At 29.3% G+C, this 21,377-nt stretch overlaps 1 protein-coding gene across 3 annotated transcripts in view; it reads right to left on the bottom strand.

The window, feature by feature from the left end:
- LOC124491000 (uncharacterized) overlaps nt 1-21,377 on the bottom strand; it is a 71,050-nt gene that overhangs the window by 27,352 nt on the left and 22,321 nt on the right. For 2 of the 3 annotated variants that reach the window (XM_075734551.1, XM_075734552.1), the window contains 5 exons: nt 21,196-21,324; nt 18,721-18,735; nt 18,365-18,514; nt 8,867-9,001; nt 3,230-3,391 (listed from right to left, as the gene is read on the bottom strand). In XM_075734551.1, the coding sequence (XP_075590666.1) occupies nt 3,230-3,391; nt 8,867-9,001; nt 18,365-18,514; nt 18,721-18,735; nt 21,196-21,324 (591 nt within the window). The remainder of the gene's footprint in view (nt 1-3,229; nt 3,392-8,866; nt 9,002-18,364; nt 18,515-18,720; nt 18,736-21,195; nt 21,325-21,377) is intronic. The other variant, XM_075734553.1, reaches the window with a different exon arrangement.

The raw sequence follows: 21,377 nt of genomic DNA, 5'->3' as shown, positions 1-21,377 counted from the left end.
CCATCATGGAATAGATTAACTCTCACAAATTTTTTTTCTCAGTTCAAGAAATATAGAAAATAAAACTATTGATGATGATGATTATCGTAGAAGAAAAACCAAGAAAAGAAAATAAATCTATCGGCTCGTTTCCATTCATTAATTTCATTTCATTCCCATTGAAAGATGAATGGTCCCTAGATAGCAAGAAAAACACTTTGAAAGATAATTTTCGACTATATGAAAACGACCATGAATATATAGAAATGCCCAAATGGAATCACTATGAATTTTTTTTTGTCTTGCCTTTTGTCTGTTTGGTTCACAACATTTATTCATGTACATGTAATCAACTAAAACAGCAATAATAGTAATAATAATAATAATAATTTACATTAAAGGATGATGAGATCATATTTGATAAGAACATAATCGATACTATCGATATCAGTTGTCCGATAAAAATGTGGATCAGATGATCATCATTCATTTATGGGATTCTGTTTATAAATGATCACATGCTCATGTATAATGATTGATATGATTATAAATTCTTGAATTTTTTTCTCTCAATTTCGATATAGTCCACTAACTGATGACCACTAACGATTATGATTTGGAAATCGAAATAAGAAGCTCATATTTCAACAATTTATTTTTATTTTTCCTATATCTCAATAGTAAAAGTAATAGTAAATAATCAACAAACAACAGAAAAAGAATCAAAATAATTAGAATGAAAGAAATATTTTTTCTGGAGAAAATGGAGATTCGATTTCACCATCATAGTCGTTATATAAGAACATGGGTAATGTGCAAAAAAACAGTAGAAGCAGCAAAGCCTTAATCCTTGAGATTTCAGTCAATTTTTTTTTTTGATTTTTTCTCATAATATTGACAGACAGAAATGAATTGTAAAAAAATTTCAATTTTGTCACCATTAAAACAAAACTAACAAATAATCAACATATATAGATGATGAAGAAAAACAACAACAAAATGGTTTTTGATATGAACAAATAAGAAGAGAAAGTCTATTTTTGAGTTTAAATTCAAAAAAGAATTTTTTTCTCATGAAAACAAGTCAGAAAAATTAATGCAATAATCATAAGTGGATTTCATATCGTAGCCAATCAACTGGCACATCATCAATGGCAACTTTCCAAGTTACCACGACACGACCATCATGCCTCTTTTGGCCTAGATTTTCAGATTAAATATCTGGAAATGAAATTGAGAACAAAAAAAATGAAATAATGAAACTTTTGATATTTACTTTTTTTTCATATTGACTCTATGTTCTTATTTGAAGATGAAATAATAGCATTATCGGCTTTTTGAAGTGATGGCAATTTTTTCCAATATTGGTACAATAATATTTAATTTGAAGATAAAAATTTTTAACTAAAGAATATAAAAATTCGTTATTACAAGATGCATTACACACACATACACACACACACACACACAACCATCAACATTTTCATCTATAAACAAACCGGCAGGAGATGATCAAACAATAACAACAACTTTAACTTCAAATACACACCAACAGGCAGAGCATAGCAATTTATTTAGAACAGAAAAAAAATACAAGCAGATTTCATTCATCTCAATCCTCATCCTATATCTCTATCTATAGAACATATATAAACCACACCGCCAACATCTTTAAAATCTCAAGTAAAGTTCATATATGTGTCGACTCAGCAATGAAAACAACAACAACAGTGAATAACAGCAATAAGTTGAAATGTCGAATTTCAGCAATAGTTGATCGACACATTCGGCATGTTTATTATGATTATATGAGAAAGAGCTGTGTGTGTGTGTACACTTTAGAAAAGTGATAAGTTTTTTCTCTGTGATCCATCTATCTCCATCACTTTGAAGGTGATGATGATGATGATGATGATGATGTTGTTTAAAAGAAAGAGATACATTGCAAAAAAAACGAATAGATCTCCATAGGGAGATATGATTGAAATGAAACAGAAAAGAAAAAAGAATTTGAAAATATAGGACAAACCAATGGGACAGATGAAAAAGAAGAAGAAGAATGTTCTCATTTCCTTTTCAAAGTTTTCATCTTACACCATTTTATTCGATTTTTCTCTGACTGACAATGAATTTGAATTTCGTTTTTGTTCTCAACAACACAACACAGTGAATGAATAAATTAAGCACGTAAACGCATTTCATGGGAAAAAAATTATTTTCACAAAAAAAAGACATGCGAGAACTATTGTAGCCAGCCGTCTACATTAGAGAAAGAGAAAAAATACAAGTGAAAACAACAAAAAAAAACTTATCGGATTAGATGTTTGTTGTATACACGAGAAAAAATGTAATCAACATCAAGTCAAAGGACAATTGACTCACCCGTTTAAATTTAGTAGTCAACTCTACACTACTATTCAAACTCAAACCAACGATTCAAATATCATCAGCAAATAGAGACAAAAGTAAATTAAAAATCATGTTTGAAATAAACAAAAACAAAAATGAAATGCGTAGGTGTATTAATGACAATTTAAAAGTGTAAAAGTGAATATTCGAATGAATATGGACACACAAGATAAGTTTTTTGGCTGAAACTCTCATTTTAAAGTTGATTCTATTCAGGAAGAAAATGAAGATAATAAAATGTAAGTTATGGCAAAAAATTCATTGGTCAAAAAGACACTAAATTTTGAACAACCCATTTAGAAACTAAAAAAAAACTAAAATTAAGGAACTAAACTGAAATTATCAAACAACAAAAAAATGAGTGCACACACGAGATGATAATTATGACAATCATGAAACTAAACGACCAGAAACACACAAACACAGAGAGAAAGAAAATCTAAAAAACTAGTTCATTGAACCGATTCTAATGGCGCTAATTATCAAACGGAAGAATATGACAAAAAATACTTTTTTGTTGAAACATAAAAAAAAAGTTCAAACACAGATATATCGTCATAGTCGTAAGAATCAAGAAATTTACAATCGGAAGAAAGAAAATGTTCATAACGATTATGCGATAACCTAATATTTTTTTTGAGCAGGAAAAAGCAGCGAAAAAATTGATAAAAAAAAGTTGGATGTCAACAATCTAATATCGAGAAAAAAATGTTAGAAATTCATGTCATCAGAATGTAATTTCTTGTGTTGTTATCATTGTCTGAAACATTGTGATTGTGTAGTAGTAGAAAGAGAGATAGAAAAAAAATTGAAGATGATTCAAAATAAAATACACACTTACCCGGTTCTGGTACAAGTGTTTCGCCATTGAATAGCCATGTAATTGGTGTTGTTGGAGCTGGATTTGAATCAACATGACAATCAAAATAAATATCGATGCCTTCTTGTATGGAATCCAATGATAATGATGGTGCTCCCAATTTTAATTCCATCTGTGGTGGATCTAGAAAAATTCGAATGAAACAAATAGCAGCAGAAAACAGTCAAATTAGTTTAAGATATTTTAAAAATGGACAACAAACTCAGTAGCTATATATGGCCTGTAATGATTTTTCAACGAAAGAAAAACAAATGAAAATCACCATGATTATAATGTAATGAATATGGAAGATGAACAAGAAAATAATTGAATTCAGAATGTTTATTATTTCCAAAGAATCATAACAAACATGAAAAGAAATCATTTACCAGATTCTTTGGCTAAATAATTTGATTCTGGGCTACATAATGACAATATAATGGGGGCAGAGTAGTGATATGAATGCAACTTTTCGACTTTTATAACAGAAAAAAAACTATGAAAATAATACCGAGGTCATATGAAAGAGTATTTCGAATTTTCTTTTTTTTTTGGTAAAAAACATTACGATCATGATCACATGATTAAGATGATGATGATAACCAGGTCGGGTGTTGATGATGATTCTCTGCAGCCAAACAGAATGGACAGATAAAGAAATCATTCATTGTGTGTTGTAAATCGAAATAAACAAACAAACAACAAAAAATGAATGAATGAACAAATGAAAAATTTTACGCTAAATTAATTCCAACATTTTCGGTGCTTCTGTCATTTTGTTGGAAATTTTGCTGCTCAAATGGAGGATTTATTCATTGTCTCTGTTTTCTTCTTCATACATCTTTTTTGTTTGTCTTGAATTTCTTTCTTTTTCTTTTTTTCTCATATTTTTTCCGGACAATCAGTGATAATAACGATGATGATGATGATTTTGGCGCATTGTTTCTGTTTTTTTCATTCTCATTCTTGACTTTTGTTTGTTTTGGATCAAGTTTTTTTTCTTGTTTGTTTGTTTGTTCCATACTTTTGTGCATCTGTAAATGGTGGCTAATAACAATAAATTTTCAATCATAATCATCATCGTCATTGCGTTAATGATGATAGTTAACATTATTTCATCACCGGCTCATAAACTAACATGAACAAGCAATGAATGAAAGAAATAAACATTAACAACAACAAAGAAAAAGATGATAATGATGATACGTCATCAGAATCAGAAATGAAACAAACAATTTAAACATAATCAAGTGAGTGAACGATAATGAAGCCAATTCACAATGTTAAGGTATTGAAATGGACAGTAAAAAAAAATCGAATAAAATTCAAAATGACAAAAAATTTTTCCAACATCAAATTCATTCCAAATAATCATCATCATCATCAATAATAATCATATGATATGATATGATATGATGATATACGATTTTTTAAATGATGATGATGGACAAAATAAATTGATAGTCAGAAAATAATATTTGAAACAAAAAAAGCAAAGAAAATAGACCGCAATGATTGAGAATCAAAACATACGCACTCTGTAAAAAAAACCAATGAAACAAAAAGAAAAGTCCCAAACACTATTTGGACCATTGAAAATTGTTTGATAAATGATAAAATTGATTCTTGGAAGACTAGAACAAAGAAGCTAGACTATAAAGAAATATGCCAAACGGGTCTTTGACTTTTTTTTTGAAAAAAAAGAAATTTTCTCCACATTATGAATTTTTTTTCTCATTCTTTCATCCATTGTTTATAACGATCATTATCAACATGATCAATGTCTTTTCAGTTAGGTCGTTGGCTTTAAAAGAAAAAAATTTTTTTTTTTGTTCAAATTCATCAACGAGCATGTCCAAATGTCCAAATGACCAAATAAGCAATTGTCAAATGGATTTTTTTGTCGTTGGAAAATTGTCTTTTTAAAATGTTTTTGTACGAATAAACAATGCAAAATAACATCTGGTTAGTATCATATGGGCATTCTAGTCCTCTACCTCATCATCACCATTGTTGTTAGTCGGTGTAGTTGCATTTTTTTATTTCACAAATGATCGCCCAATTTTAAAATTTAATACTAATGATGATGATGATGATTCACCATAGCAACGGAATATTGTAATGCCAGCAGCATCATCGGCCACTCTAGGTTTTGGCGATTCTGTTCTGTTCAGAGCAACGAATTTTTTTTCAAAAATCAAAAATAAACGAGTGTTGTTTTGTTGTGTGTCTAAAAATAAGAAACAAACTAAAGTTATGTTTGTTTGGCCAGGAGATGGCCAATTGATGCAAAAAAAAATTGCGACAAACCAATTTGAATGGAATAATCTGGCAATCACTATATAAACAAAAGTCGTCATATTTAAAACAGCGGACTAACAACAGAAAATATGGTACATTTGGAATCTTTAGACTAAAATGAACTTGATTACCGATACCGAAAAAGAGAATCAACTTGAGTGAGAGAAAAAAATGAACGCATCAGAGGTAAGGAAATGGGGAATTTTTTCCATTTCATTCATCTTTTCTATTTCTGAATTTGGTTGTAAAATATGTACACGAAGAGAGAAAGAAAAAAAAGTTATTATATTTATTTATGAAAAGTGGAAAGTAATTCCTTTGAATCGTGATCATCATCAAAAAAAAGAGAAATTGCCTGGCCATTTTTTTGTGGAAAGAAAAGAGAAAAAAAAAGAAAATCCTGTATACAAAAAAAAATAGTAAAAAAGAAACTGACAATAGAATATTGAAGCGTAAAATATGGTTTAAATGGTAGCGATCATTGATGATGATCATCATCATTGTTGCCAATTACAGTTAACTTTTGCTTTTTTGCTGGTATCCACGCAGACACACACCATCATCATCATTTCAGCCAACAAGCAACAACAATGATGATTACAATGGAAAAAAATAAAGCACACAACTCCATTAACATTGTCAAGATGATCATAAGGAATTGGTAGACAGACTGACTGACTTACATCGATATATATAGTAGAATGCTCAAATGGAAAGAACCAAAAAATTGTAAGACGCAAACAAACAAACAACGAAATAAAAAAAAATTGTCAAAAAAATATGGCCAAAGCATTTTCTGGTTTTGTTTTCAAGTTGAAATTTTTCTTTTTTCTCCTGTCAATCGTGTTTATTTTCATTCTCATTTTTCTTTTGGTCAAGTTTGTCAGTTTGATGATAAATTTTGCGAATCATTCGAAATTCATTCATTTGCTGGAGCAACAAGAATAAAACAATGGACAGACAATCGAACTCAGACATTTTCAGAAATTACGAATCGATTTTGATTTTTAGTTGATCGAATATCATTGACCAATGGTAGATCAGAATGATCAGAATTGAAATGAAAAACGTCAATAAATAAATTCATTCTATCGAATATTTGAACCACATAGATGATCATAGATGATCATCAATTGAGCATAGATGCATTATTAGTGCATTCTAATGTTTCGATCGTGACGATGATGATGATATTGACACAGAATAACTTGTTCAGCAAACACATCAGCTTATCAATGAAATCATCAAATAATCATTTTATGACAAATTTACAATATAAAATCTCAAGTACAGTATTCGTTAGATTTCAGCAAAAAAAAAAAACGAAAACAATCCATAAAGCGTACACTTGCAAACATGCAAACGATACATCTTGTATTCGAGTTCTTCTTGGAATACATTACTCAGCATATATTTTCGTGACATTATTCTATATCATTATCATCCATATAGATATAGTTATCAAGTCGTACAAGTTAATGGACTTGTATAACTTGAATGAAATATTTGATAACGAATAAAAAACAAGCAAAGTTTTCATTTTCACTCAACTTCAAGCACACTGACAATACATACATGTATATGTTGTAATGAAAAACTTTTTTTTCAAGTATATTTTTTACATCATTTAAAAAATCTTTAATATCTAGACTATTTGATAGAGAAATTTTAAATGTTAAACAGAAATCACTACTATTGAATTTATCTTAGTTTATCGAAATGATAATAACAATCGAAATTGAATTAAAAAGAAATAGCGTGAATCATTTTTTCCAGGTGAATTTCATTGCAATTTCGATGGAAACACAAGCTTCAAGCTTTCTAGTATCTTTTTTCATCTTTATATTCTCTTATCTTATTTCTTGTTTTTTTTTGCAATTTTTTCAAACATCCAAATGCATTGATTGTCCTCGAGCGGCAACCAAAAAAAAAAAAAAACAATTTCAAAATAAAAGAATAATAGTCTAGAATGTGTGACAACAACAAGTCTTGGTGTTTTTTGTGTTTCTATAGGATCATTACAGCTATAGCTATAGAAGGATTTAACAACTATCCAGACTGACGAATGTATGTAATAATCTAAAACAAAATCGAATACAAATAAAAATGCTATGTGTCAGTGTGGTAAAACAAAAAGAAAGAGAATCCACCATGGATTATTATCATAATCAACGATGAAAACCATCACACACATAATACATGGACATGGAAAAAAATGGAATTGATCAATACGACATGTAGTAACAAAGTTTAAACAGAAAATACAAGACAAACCAAAATCATTTTGATCCACTATGTATGTGTGTGTGTGTGTGAAAACATAAATAGAGACACACGTCGAAAGAAGAGAAAAAATTGTCCAGATACAAAAATGTCATCAGTTACGTTTTAGTTTCACAATATTTCTGGTTTCTGGTTTTGGTTTTGTTTTTTTTCATGGTGGTCGTATATCGTATGATATCGAGACTAAAATAATAATTACTTGTTCATCTTATCATCATCAATATTATTATTAGTATTGGTGCTATGCTATTCGATCCAAGAATCTTTAACAATTTCCAAGTAATGAAAATTGGCAATGTTTAGTTTTTTTCTGACATAAACACAAGACCAGGCTTTCATCGATCTAATATATTGAATGTTTGTACTGCAATAATCGAACCGATTGTGAAAATAAATGATCAAAAAAATGAATGAATGAATAAAAAAGATGTAAGAATCATGACAATGGCTTACATTTTCAATAATAAGGCTGTCAAGTTTGAACCAAAAAAAAAAAAAATAAAAAATAAAAAAATCAGAAAAAAATCTAAGGTATATGGACATTGAATAAAAATGTATCGTTTTTTTCTCGTTTGATACAAAAAAAAATTAATTATTTTCTTCTATGAAAACTTCAGGAAATTCATCTACCTTGAAGAAAAAAAAAGCGGAAAGTCCGAATTCTATGTAAAATAAAATCATTTATCAAAGTTATAAACAAAAATGACTAAAAAAAATGGTGCATCTTTCATACAGGATTTTCAATTTTTTTTTTGTTGTTCAAAATCAATTATTTCATACGGCAATATGAGATGAACAAGAATGTAATTTTTCAAGATTTTTTTATATTTTTCTGGCTCTAACTATGATCATCATAATAATGATGATCATGATGGATCTTTGGTCAATCTTTTCTCATATTAATTCTTTGTCCGCAATCATTTTCAGGTTTCAAACACAAACATGGATGAACAGTTTGTCTTGACAACGGACTAGCCAGTAGCTAATAAACAAAAAAAAAAATAAAAATAAAAATAAAAGAAAATTGAAACTTACATTGAACATCAAGAGTCAATTGATCACGGATGGCTGAATTTGGTATACGAAGATTCTCAGTAATACATTCGACAATCATGCCACGATGGTGTCGCTCTAGGCGTAATGTTATCGTACTGCCTGTTTGTTGTTCACCTGGTATTTTTTTTTCAACGAAACAAATAACAAATCGATCGGTTAAATGGTGAGAGAAAGAGAAAATAAATTCGATTTAAGTAACAACAGAATGAAAAATAAAAAAAATCAAACAAAAACAAAATGAAAATTTTTTCACACTTTTTATTCTATTCGTTGCTGTTGTCAGAATAATTGGAAGCAAAATAATGATAAAATTTTTGAAAAACAAAGATGTTTATAGTGAATATTGTTTCAAGGAATATTGTTTTTTCTCTTTTTTTGTTGCTTGCTTTCTTGCTCAATTTCACTCGATCCATCATTCATCGGAAAAAATGATCTTCAAATTTATTATTACTGAACAAACCGCCCACCTGAATGCACCCACATTCTTTCAAATTGCTATTGTCAATTAGTATCAACCCAGAATTCATGAATGAAAAATATAAATTCAATGATCATCATCATTATCAAGTGAACACTTAAAAACTTGCTCTCAAACACACACACACACAAAGAAAAAATAGCGTACAAATGAAGTGGAAGGATGGATCACAGAAAGAAATATTTAATTGCTATCATCATATTTTTCTGAACTAAACTTCAAAGTGAATAATGAAACAAAACGGCAAAAAAGAAGGAGGACATGAAAAATCTCGGGCATTAATTGATATTTTTCACCGACATCACGAGTCTAGTATGTTAGGTTAATTAATGAATACTGACGGTGAAAAACGACATTCACCTATTCAATTTTTACCGGGAATGATGGGCAGTTACAACTCGAACAAACGACATATTTTCATCATCATCATGTAATCTATACCAATCACATGTATAGCACATGTCATACAGGTCTTGACATTGTCATCATTTCAGATTGGTTGAATTATTTATAAGCTCCAGATAATGATATAGTGCAAATGAATCAAATGATGATGGTTTATCCTTTTTTTCAATTTCAATTCCAATTTATTTATTAAATTTCGATTGTCGGTGGATAGTGTTTTCAACTGATCATGATCATGAAATGATGAAACTGTTTCCGATGAAGAGAAAAAGTTTGTATACACAAGCAAAAAAAGATACGATTTTGTTTTGCCCCAATTGTTTTTTGAAAAAAAGTTTTCAAACTTTACCATCCTAATGTTTTACTTGTTGTTGCCTGTGTGGAATTATTTCGTTTGATCATCTATTTTGATATTGGTCTTGTGTCAATCACTTGTTTCAAATGAACAAACATTGCGAAACGATTATTTCAGTACAGGACAAAAAAAGAAAAACTTGAGTAGTTAGTCATCATGCTTGAAAATGTCAAAAGAATTCTTCGTTTTTTTCAAACATTCTGCCTTCGATAAAATGAAATTAAATGAATCGACTTCCTATCTTCTTAGTCTGCTCTCTGTGATTGTGCTGAAAATGAAAATCAAACATTCATTTATTCCTAATCAATCTCTATTTCTAATCTTGTTTCTCTCTCTGGCACTCTTGTTGTTTTTTTGCAGTTTCAGAGGATTTTGTTTTAGAATGATTTTTTTCCCTTAAAATGTTTCGGCGTTTAAAATTGAATCCAAGAACGAAAAACGAAAAAAAAATGAATGAAATAAAAACTAAACTAAACTAAACTAAAATGTATAATGGAAGAGAATGGCAAAATTTGCACAAAAAAAATAAAATAAGGTTTCCGCATTAGGATAGCATCTTTTGCCATTTTATTTTTATTCATTAGAAAACCAACTCAGTTAAATGAATGAACAATTTTAATGCTTAATAAATGATTTGCCATCGAATTTTCTTTGTACACGTACGGTGTATTTATGTTTGTGCTGGCGTATGATTATTTTCAGTCATTTTCAATTTTATATTACACACACACACAAAGAATTCATAAATCTAATTCTCATTCATTTCCGAAAAACTATTTATTGAATGCATATGTGTGCATTGTGTGTATCTTCATCGGAGGAAATGAGAGAAAAAAAACTTTAATTCAATCAAAATAATTCAATGGAATTTCGAATCATTCTCATGTCGAGACAATGAGAGGATGAAATGAATCAACCGTAATGATAAAATTAATTGATAACAAACGATCAATCTTGAGACATTTTTTTTGCTGTTCGTTTGTTCGTTATAATAAATATCCAACACGGAACAATTTTCATTTCTGCCCTCCCCCTCATTAGATTATTAACGGATTTAACTAGGCCAAACTAATTCAAATTGATGAAAATTTTTTCGCCATCAACATCATTTCAAGGTTTATTCGATTGTTTTCTGATTTCAATTACAATTCACGATCATTTTCAAATTAAAAATGAATTGTACATTTCTAGGAAGCTTTGTTTTTTTTCATTCTGTTTTGGATAATTTATTGTACTGCTTAATGTACAAAAAAAAAAGTTTTTAATTTAGATAATTAGACAAAGAATTTCCATCTTTTTTTTCTCAGTAAAAAGTAGAGTAAAGTTTCATTGAATTCATGGACAATTCACAGTTTTTTTTTGGAATGACTCCTGTCTAGACTTTAGACGAGAAAAAAAGAATACAGGTGAAACACATTTTGATTTATGTCGTTGTGAAGAGACAACTTGAAACTTTTGAGTGGACATCAAATCTCGAATTAAGTTTCAACAAACGTTGATGTAACTAAGAAACTAGAATTGATCACAATGGTATGAAAAAATTATTTAAACTAGAAACTGTCTAAATGATTTGAAACAATGGAAAAGAAACTAGATGAAAGAATTTTGTATAGAAAAATTAAAAGAAAAAATGCCGTGAATAGATGAGAATGTAAATGAATGAATCAGAAATGTTGATGATGATGAATCCAATTTGCATAATGTAAACGTTCGTTTGTCGATTTGTTGTATGGATAATACATGTATTTTTTAAAAAGAAAAAAAAATACACATCAGAACGAAAATTATACGATCAAATCGATGATGAACCCTTATCAGACGATGTCTTGTCGACATGCACGTAAAATTGTTCTTGTTAACCGTTATAAAAAGAGGAATCTTTTGTCAATAACAGCAAAGAATCAATGATGATAATTAGTTTCAAGTTTTCGTTTCCGGTTGTTGTTGTTACATTTTTGTTTCATTCAAACAAACAAAATGACAATGTTTAATTCAATTGCAACTATGGACAACTGAACTGGATGGATGAATGGACATATCCAAGGATTATAAATTGTAAATTGTTTTTTGTGTTTATGTTTTAGTGGAAAAACAACAACAAAATCATCATCCATCGAAGCTCGAAATTGAAATCGGATAGATTGTCTTTTAAAATGTATAATGTTGTTGTTGTTGTTGTTGTTGTTATTGTTGTTATTGTTATTATTATTTTTATTCCGGCTACCAAAGAAGATGAAAAAATTCCCCAATGGCATCAATTCATTGAATAATGATATGTTGAGGACACACAAATAAATATAAATATATTGAGTTAAGACCCTGAAACTTATAAAAACAAACAAACACACACATACATGAAACAAAACAAGAGAACCGAAAATAATCAACAAAAAACTAAGGGGAAGCAACAAAAACAACAAAAAGCAACAAACTATTTGGATTATTTGTATCTGGCTTGGTATTCATGAAATTCCAGACGTCCAAAATTCACATGGAAACCGATCATCATCATCGTGATCATGATCGTTCAATCATCTCATCTCAAGAAAGAAAACCAACTGAACCAAAAATAAAAACAAAAAAAAGGAAATAATAAGGATGATAAGTAAGTGGAAACGAACCAGAACAGTGAAAAAAGGATCTGACCAGAATCTAGCAAACAGAATTGTAAACAACTTTATAATAATCAGAGATCCAAGTTTGTTTTTTCTAATACTTGATCATCAACATTGTCATTTCTTTACTGATCAACAAATTAACAAACAAACAATTTAGAAAATGAATTTTTCAAAGGACAAAGCAAAAAGAAAAAATTCAGTCTGAGATTCAAATATAAAAAAACATAAATTTTCCAAATAGCATGGCCAACAAAGTTCTGGTTCATTTCATTTTATAGACAACCAGTGTTTTATATCTACATTTGATCATTAATCATATCAATTGGTCTACAACATTTTCTAGCTTCTCCTTGATAATGAATTTGCATTTCATTTACTGATTTTCCAGACAACATTCTTCAATGTCCATTTTTTGAACGGGTTAAATAAATAAATGGCGTTCTAAAACATATAGTTGATGATGATGATGAATCGTTTTGAAAGAAAAACATTCAAAGTTATCCGAAGCAACCAGAAACCGTGGTACCACTGTATTTTGTGCAATCATCATCATTGGATGGAAAACCGATAAATATTTTGACAGAATAAATTTGTCTTGATCATGGTTTTTGATAAAAAAAACACAGGAAATTCTACAGAATTGGATTTCATTACCAAGAAACAATCATACAGAAAGCTCCCTAGCCAACAAAAAACTTTCAAGAACAAAATGGTTCGGTTGATGGCCGGTTTCGGTACAATCAAATGTAATAAATAACTTATTCGAAAGGTTTTTACTTAAAATGCTCATTTCTGTTTATGAACTTTTCCAATTCATTCACAAGTTGTTATTATTGTCGTAAATAATATATATTTGTATTTGTATTTGTACCCTAAAATCGCGACTTTTTTTCTTTTTACTTTAATGAAAATTCTTCTTTTCATATAACATCTTATTACATCAGATTTCATCATCACCACCACCATCAAAGGTTGGTTTGCCACAGAAAGACTGAAGAAAAAAACCACTGTATAAAAAGCTAGAAAGTTAATTAGAAAGTAAATCCAAAAAAGAAAGTCTACAGAAACCTATAAGGCTCTTTTCAGGAGTTTAAGTAAATAAAAAACGTATAGAAATAGAGATGAACAAAATAAAAAGGAGAGAAAGTCACCACTAAAAGTAGTAGCAACATCTGCTATGTGATATATAATTCTAGCTGTATATGATTGAATTGGAAGACAACAAAAAAAAACAAATTTCACAATAGTTCTTCTTGTTTATTTGTTTGATTTCTGGTCTGATAAACTTAACGAATCAAGATCTCATAATCACATAATGACAAATGAAGAAATTCTGTCAACTCTATGATACTGTTGTAGTACCAGAAAAAAAGACAATGCTAACATCTTAATCATAGCGAGTCCAAGAAAGAGAAAAAATTAGTTGCTCGTCTGAAAACCTAAAATCCAGAAATTATCGTTATGAATCCACTTATTAATAGATGGCGAGAATGAAGAAAAACAATGATACCGCTGTGAGTAATAGGACGAAAAGAATAATGATGATAATTCAAAACAATGATCACTTCTCCATATCCATCGCAATCATTATCATCATTACAATCATCATAATCATTATAGATTGTTATTGCCGCCGTAAGCAGCAAACAAAATGGACCGTTTTCAGTGATAATAAATAATTTTTTTTGCTTTCGAAATAAAACATATCAATGCAAAACAAAAAAACAAAGAATTTTTCAGGGGAATAAATGCTTTTTTTGTTCGTTTCAAGGGATCTCTATTCATGATTCTCTTTTTATTTTTTTAAATTCATGATGATGATGATGATGATGATATGTGTACGTTTCATTTTCTGTAAATTCCATGAATTTTTTGATCCTTTGTTTGAATCGTGTGCAATGCGGATAATATATACAACTGAGCAGAATGAAAATTTTCACATGAATTTTGGCTCATCGAATTGAAAAGAGAGCAACCAGAAAGGAAAAATTTGAATTCTAAAACGAACACATACTGTGATCGATAAAATCGTCTCCAAAAAAAATGGCAATGGGTCATCATTATCATTATCACCAAAGTTGTTAATAAATATGAAAAAATGATAAGAAAATAAAATTAGAGCAAGGAAAAGAAATAAAGATCATAACTGGAAACGCTATAGCTATGGCTCAAAATAATTCAAGTGATAAGCGATCAACTTCATCATCATAATCAAAATAAACGATTAATGATCATCAACTTGAGAAACGATTCAAGCATTGATTCACAGTCATCATTCCTAGGTGAATTGATAAGTGAAAAAAAATAAACATGACGTCCAATTTATCAGAGTTGAACGATTTATAAATAATAATCATCATATTATGATTTGGGTTGACATTTAACATCAAGAATTCGAGAAAAAAAACAACAACAACGACGTTAAAAGTGGAAGCCAATCAATATTATTGCAGCGGACAAAAGAAAGTGGCGATCAAAAAATGGATTCATTCAATTTTGATGTGTTTTGATTCAATGATTGTCAATGGAAAAAGAAGACGTTAAAATCTTCATCCACCATAAATGGCCACCATTCAGTCACTTCAGTACTGTCATTGGTTCGTTATTTTCCTTCATAAATCACGCACACAACAACAACAATATATAATAGCTAAATGTGGAAAATTATGTTTGCTTCACTTCCATATTTAAGAATATACATGATACCCGCTGAACAGTGTGTGACATGAACAATTCAAAACGAACAAGGCCATAGATAAACATTGAAGACAGAAAAGAAAAGAAATGCAAATATAAACAACAATAACAAGGCAAAACTGTCAACCGAACAATGTACCAAACAATGTTAGGGTGTGTGTGTGCATGTGACAATCGATGAGATCATTGATAAGTCAAAAAAGGACAAAGAATGAAAGATGCAAAGAAAAAAAAATTGCAAAATTGAGATTTTTTCTGTGTGTTGTGTGGATAGAGAAATGAAAAAAAAAATCAGCCATGACAACGATGAAAAAATAGGTGAATATTATTATTTCTGCCGTTGGGTCCATTGATTTACAAGGAAAAAAATATAAATGGACAACTCAATTTTTCGATCAATTTCGAGTAGATGGAATAAATATCATCAAATTGTTGCCAACCAACCGAACAAAAAAATTCATCCGAATGAATAGAATTTTATTTTATTTTATTATCGCCATGATGATGATGATAACACATCAAGTGTGTAGAATCACAGAAAAAACAATGGTTACAATCATATAATTTGTATCAAAAATTTTTTTGCATCACCATCAAGATAATCATAATTGTTACCGACGATAACAAAGTTGGAAAAAATGAAAAATTCCATATAACGACGATAAACAACATTACCTACGCTACTTGTGTGGCAAATGATTTTGTTTTCTTTTGTTTTTTTTCATATAAATGGTTAGTGAAAATGAGATTCTTGTTGCCTGTGTGTGTTCATGATGATTTTTTTACTTGAACTCAATATCAACATGAAAATTTAATATAAAATTCTGGAAAAATGCATGAAAAACCAAAAGAAAAAAATTTTCTAACCAAATCATTATGGGTGTGTGTGTGTGTGGGCTCTATGATTGCCATTTGTCTATCGCAAGTTATTTTCTTATATAAAAAAACCTACATGCACATCCACATTATATATAAAGAGAGAGAACAGAAATAATCCAATTTAATTTTATCATGAACGAAAAAAATATACAGAAATGAAAAAAACAAAAGCCTCAAAAAATGATGTCATTTTGAACCTGTTTAATTCCAAGAACGGAATATAGATGAAAATTCTGCAATTCAATTCCCTTCACATGTATTTATTTGTATTATTCATTACGTTCATTTCATATTGCTAAATGGATTCCATCGACAACATTAATCGAAGCCCATTTTTTCGAAAAAAAAAACAAAAAATCGACACATCATCAAACTAATGTTTATTGATAATGTTTTCAACACTTGATATCATTTATTGATTCATTTTAATTTTCTTAATTGAATCTTAAATACGGAAATATAATAACGATAGAGTGAGAGAGTGAGAGAAAATAAACAATATTCGATCAAAGTGTGTACTTGACATAGAGTGAATATATTTATATGAAACGACAAAAGGAAGCCAAGATTGAATACACTCAAGAGGATTTCTATTTTCATTTTCAACGCGAAAAAAAACTTCTTACCATCCTTGATTGTCAACAATATAGAATAGTTGAAAATGGCAACAACAACTTTACAGTTTCGCAAAATATTCAATGCATAAAAAAATTTCATATTCTGGATTTTGCGTAAAGAAATAGAAAGGAAAAAACCTGAGAGAAATTGTGACAATTAAACAACAACAACAACAACAACTTGATGGAATGAAAACTAAATTTTTTCATTTTGACCAAATTCTAAAACAGTCACATATGAACAAACAAACCAACAAAAAAATGAAAGCCAATCAAAAATAACAAGACCCTTCGGAACCACAAAGTCTGATTCAGAAAAAAAAGTAGTGAAGATCAAAAAAAAAAAAAAAAAAAATGTTTTCCAACTTTGAATGTCAACAACAACAACGACAACATCGAGCAAAAAGTAGTAAACAGTAGTTGAATGAGAGAAAAAAAAACATATAAAGTCCAGAAGGAAAACCCGAACAAACATCATCATCACGATTAATATTAGTGATATATACAGAAATGTCAATATTTAAACAATTGCTAGATATTCTCGATAACGATAATAATGTCACATTCTTCAACTAAATACAAACACAGACAAACATAAATAGATGAATTCTATACTATTGCGTTTTATGCATCAAACATTTGGACATTAAAACATGGCGATTTATTTGATGCACAACAACAACAACAACATTATTATCATCGTTGTCGATGCAAAAAAAAAAAATATCCGAGTTCAAGAATTCAAACAAAATAACTACAAATCAACCACCACCATATAGGGTTGTGTTTTTCCAGGTAAAAACTGAAAACATTATCAACGACAAACATTGATTCTTGACTTTATTCATTGCAATTATTTTTTTTATTATCAAAAAAAAAAAAAAATTAATCCCATGAATTTCTTTGCCAAAAAAAAAAAAAAAAAAAATAGAAATGGAATATGGAAAGTCAAAAGTGAATCATCATGTGCAAACATGATGAATAATGTAAAATAACTTGATTACATAGTAGGAATTATCAATGGAATCAGTCATCATCACATTAAAGTTTCCATAAGGGAAAAATTTTCATCTATCATCATCGTAATCACTAGAACCATCAACAGCAAATACACTAAAACTCTGATTCAATTGAAGAGAACGAAAAAAAATTCAAAATTCCACAGTAGTCAATTTCAAATGTGGACAAAGAATAAATTTCTCTCTAAATTAATAATATTGTATTTTTTCAACAAAAATGAATGAAAATCAAATCTATCTATAAATAACTGGGAAAAAAAGTTTTCAAAATAGTTGAGCAGAAAAAATTACAAATGTTAAAACAACATGCATAAAAAGCTTAAAACTAAACACACACACACACAATCTCAACAAGTTTTTTATCAACAACAAAAAAAATGAATGATATGAAAAATTGGCATAAACTTACCATGAATTCTTGTATCGTAACGATTGCCATCGAATAACCAATAAATGATTGGCATTGGTCGTGATCCAAACGTATTACATTCAAACAAAGCATCGGCACCGGCAACCAATATTGGCGTCAGCTGGGTGATTCTCACTTCGCTTGGTTTTACTACAATATATTATTAGTGTTATTGTCATTATTCACAACATCGGATGTTTCAACACCGGTATTTTGTAATAATGGTTTTTGTCGGTTTCGTCGGGTATTAGAGATGAAAATTGGATGAAAATAGAGAGAGAGAAAGAGAGAAAGAGAGAAAAAGAAAAAACAAGATAAATAAAATCAGTTCAAGTTGTTGAAAAGAAAATTAATACTTTTGGGATATATATCTGTTTTTGAAACAGTAATCAATGATGATGACAAAAATGAAATACAGAAAGAAAAAAAATGTAAATCGAAAAAAAGAAAGAAAAAATCAAGGCCCCAAAATAGTTTAATGTGCCCATGTGAAATGAAAATTTCACTACTTCGCCATTCTCAATAATAATTCCGTTGAGAATATCAAATGCTCGAGTGAGTCTGCTGCTATTTCTCAGTTCTTCATTTCGGTGCATTTAAAGTTTAAGAAAATTCATTCAAAATCAGAAAATAATTAATTGTCAACCAAGGAATGAAGTATTTTCTCTCGGACCAAAGCAACAACATTAGAAAAGCAGAAAAAAATCTCAATTTCCGATGAGAATGCTATCAGTGTGTGTGTGTATATATGGCGGCAATTCAAAAAAAAACAACGAAATAAAAATAAATTCAAATCTTTTTCTATTTTTTTTGAACAAAAAGAAAATGAAACAAATACAACAATACCATAAGCAAGATGATGAATTCTATCTTTCCTGGAATTTAGCCGTGTGTGTGTGTGTATGAATTTTGGAACTAAATTGAAAACAAATCATCTAACCTAAACCAATGGGTGAAGCAAGAAAATAAAAGGCGTATTTCTCATAATGAGAGTAAGCCAGAAAAAACCAACCATGGTTTATTGACAAATTGATCTGAGTGAAAATCAGCTGAAAAAATATTGATGATGATTTTTTGATTTGATAAGCAAGCCCAAGTGCAAGCAATCGAATTCTTTCAACTATGTACTCAGACAAGAATCGAAACATTTCATCATGAAGCAACGATGATCCATAAGAAAAAAAACTAAATTGAAATGAACTGAAGTGAAATAAACAAAACAAAACAAAGAAAAAAAAACGTGCACATCTGTATTTGTCATCTTTTCAGAATAATGTCAAAAAATGAAGATGAAATACGCATACAAAATACAATATTCGTTTGTTAATACAAATGATGCTGATGATTACTGGAACATATGCACATTTCTACACAACGCAACATCAAGATTCAGCATGATGAAATGATAATTTCAAATGATATGCAACTACCGATAATTCAGAGAAAGAAAGATCATGTGATGAAGAAGATCAGATTAATGTTATGGCCATCGATATGTTATTTAGTAGACCATTTAGTCCAACAAAAACAATCGTAAATCGACGTATCACTGTATGTTTTTAAATGACAAAAAAATGGCAAATGCTAAGCTTGGATAAGCAACTCAAAGAATGAAGAATATTTAAGAAGAAAAATTCATAAAAAAATTGTGAGAAAAAACGAAATTGAAATCGAAAACAGAAACAGAAACGAATGCGATTCAGATTTCATTCACTCACTAACTTCGATGTGGGGGCGGAATCGGTTTCAATCATCGAAAAAGAAAAAAAATCTTTTTCTTTTTATTCTCCGAGGTTATGAATGACAGCCAGCTGTCTCCTAGAAACCAAAACAAAAAAAAGTTTTCTTTCTCTTATTCTTTGTCCCTTAAAGTGATCGATTCTGATTGCAGAAGATCTACAAAATCCGCAACACCACGAATCAAACAGGGAAACAATGTCAAAATTGAAATCCAAATCAACCAAACGAAAAAAAAACGAAACGATTGAATAAAATAAAATAATTTTTTTGTTTTGTTTACCAACGGTAAAATATGTATCACAATTTTTCGACACATTTTTTCAGGATAAAACGAATGGCGAATCGATTTCAAATAAGCACCTAGCTGGTCATTAGAAAAAAAACCAGAATTAAAGAAAATGAAAAATTATTGACAAGTGTCATATTCGTAATATGAAAAAAACATGTTCAATTTGTTTTCAAACCAAAAAAAGAAGTGTTCAGAACACAGGATATCATTGAATTTTGCACGATTGAGAAAATGTTTTTTGTTTCTGCCGATGATAAATGTCTGTTCATTATTTATTTTACAAACTGGAAAAACTAGCGCCAAATATTTACCGGCCTCTATGATTGTGACTTTCGCACCCCCACAATGGGATCAAAGTAAGATTTTTTCCGTCATCTAATTCTTATTGTTGTTGTTGTTGTTGTTGTTGTCAAAATCAACAACATCGAACATTTGAGAAAAGTAAATAAAAATAAAAACAACATCAGATTTTCAATCCGATCGGAAAGAAAAGAAAATCACAACAAACAAATCATGACAAAATACAATAAAAAAAATCCAGAAACCCAGAATAAAATGTTGATCGAATTTGACCGAATAATCAAAATAAAAAATGCTGATAATAATAATAACGAAAATAATGAGAATCAAGGGAAAAGAAAAATGGATAAGGAATATTGTTTTTTCTTCTTTTCGGCCGTTTTTCACAACATAATACCATGATATTTATTCGGCCATCATCAATTTAGATTCAGATAATAATAGAGAGAGAAAATTCAAAAAAATTGATTCAAACAAAAATATATGGAAAGAAAACACATACGATTTAGATCCAATGTTATGGAATTCGATGCTGGCGTAGTCGTTATATTTGAATTGATAGCTTGGCACATTAATATTGCTAACAAATGATGTCGAGACAAACGTGTGATGACCAATTCGTTTGTTGTCACTATTGTTGTGTGTGTGTGCGTGCGTTGTTTCAATAGAAAATAAAAGAGCATC

This window comes from Dermatophagoides farinae, chromosome 10 (assembly GCF_024713945.1).
Source record: "Dermatophagoides farinae isolate YC_2012a chromosome 10, ASM2471394v1, whole genome shotgun sequence".
NCBI lineage: Eukaryota > Metazoa > Arthropoda > Arachnida > Sarcoptiformes > Pyroglyphidae > Dermatophagoides > Dermatophagoides farinae.
This window is presented reverse-complemented; position numbering and strand designations above follow the sequence as displayed.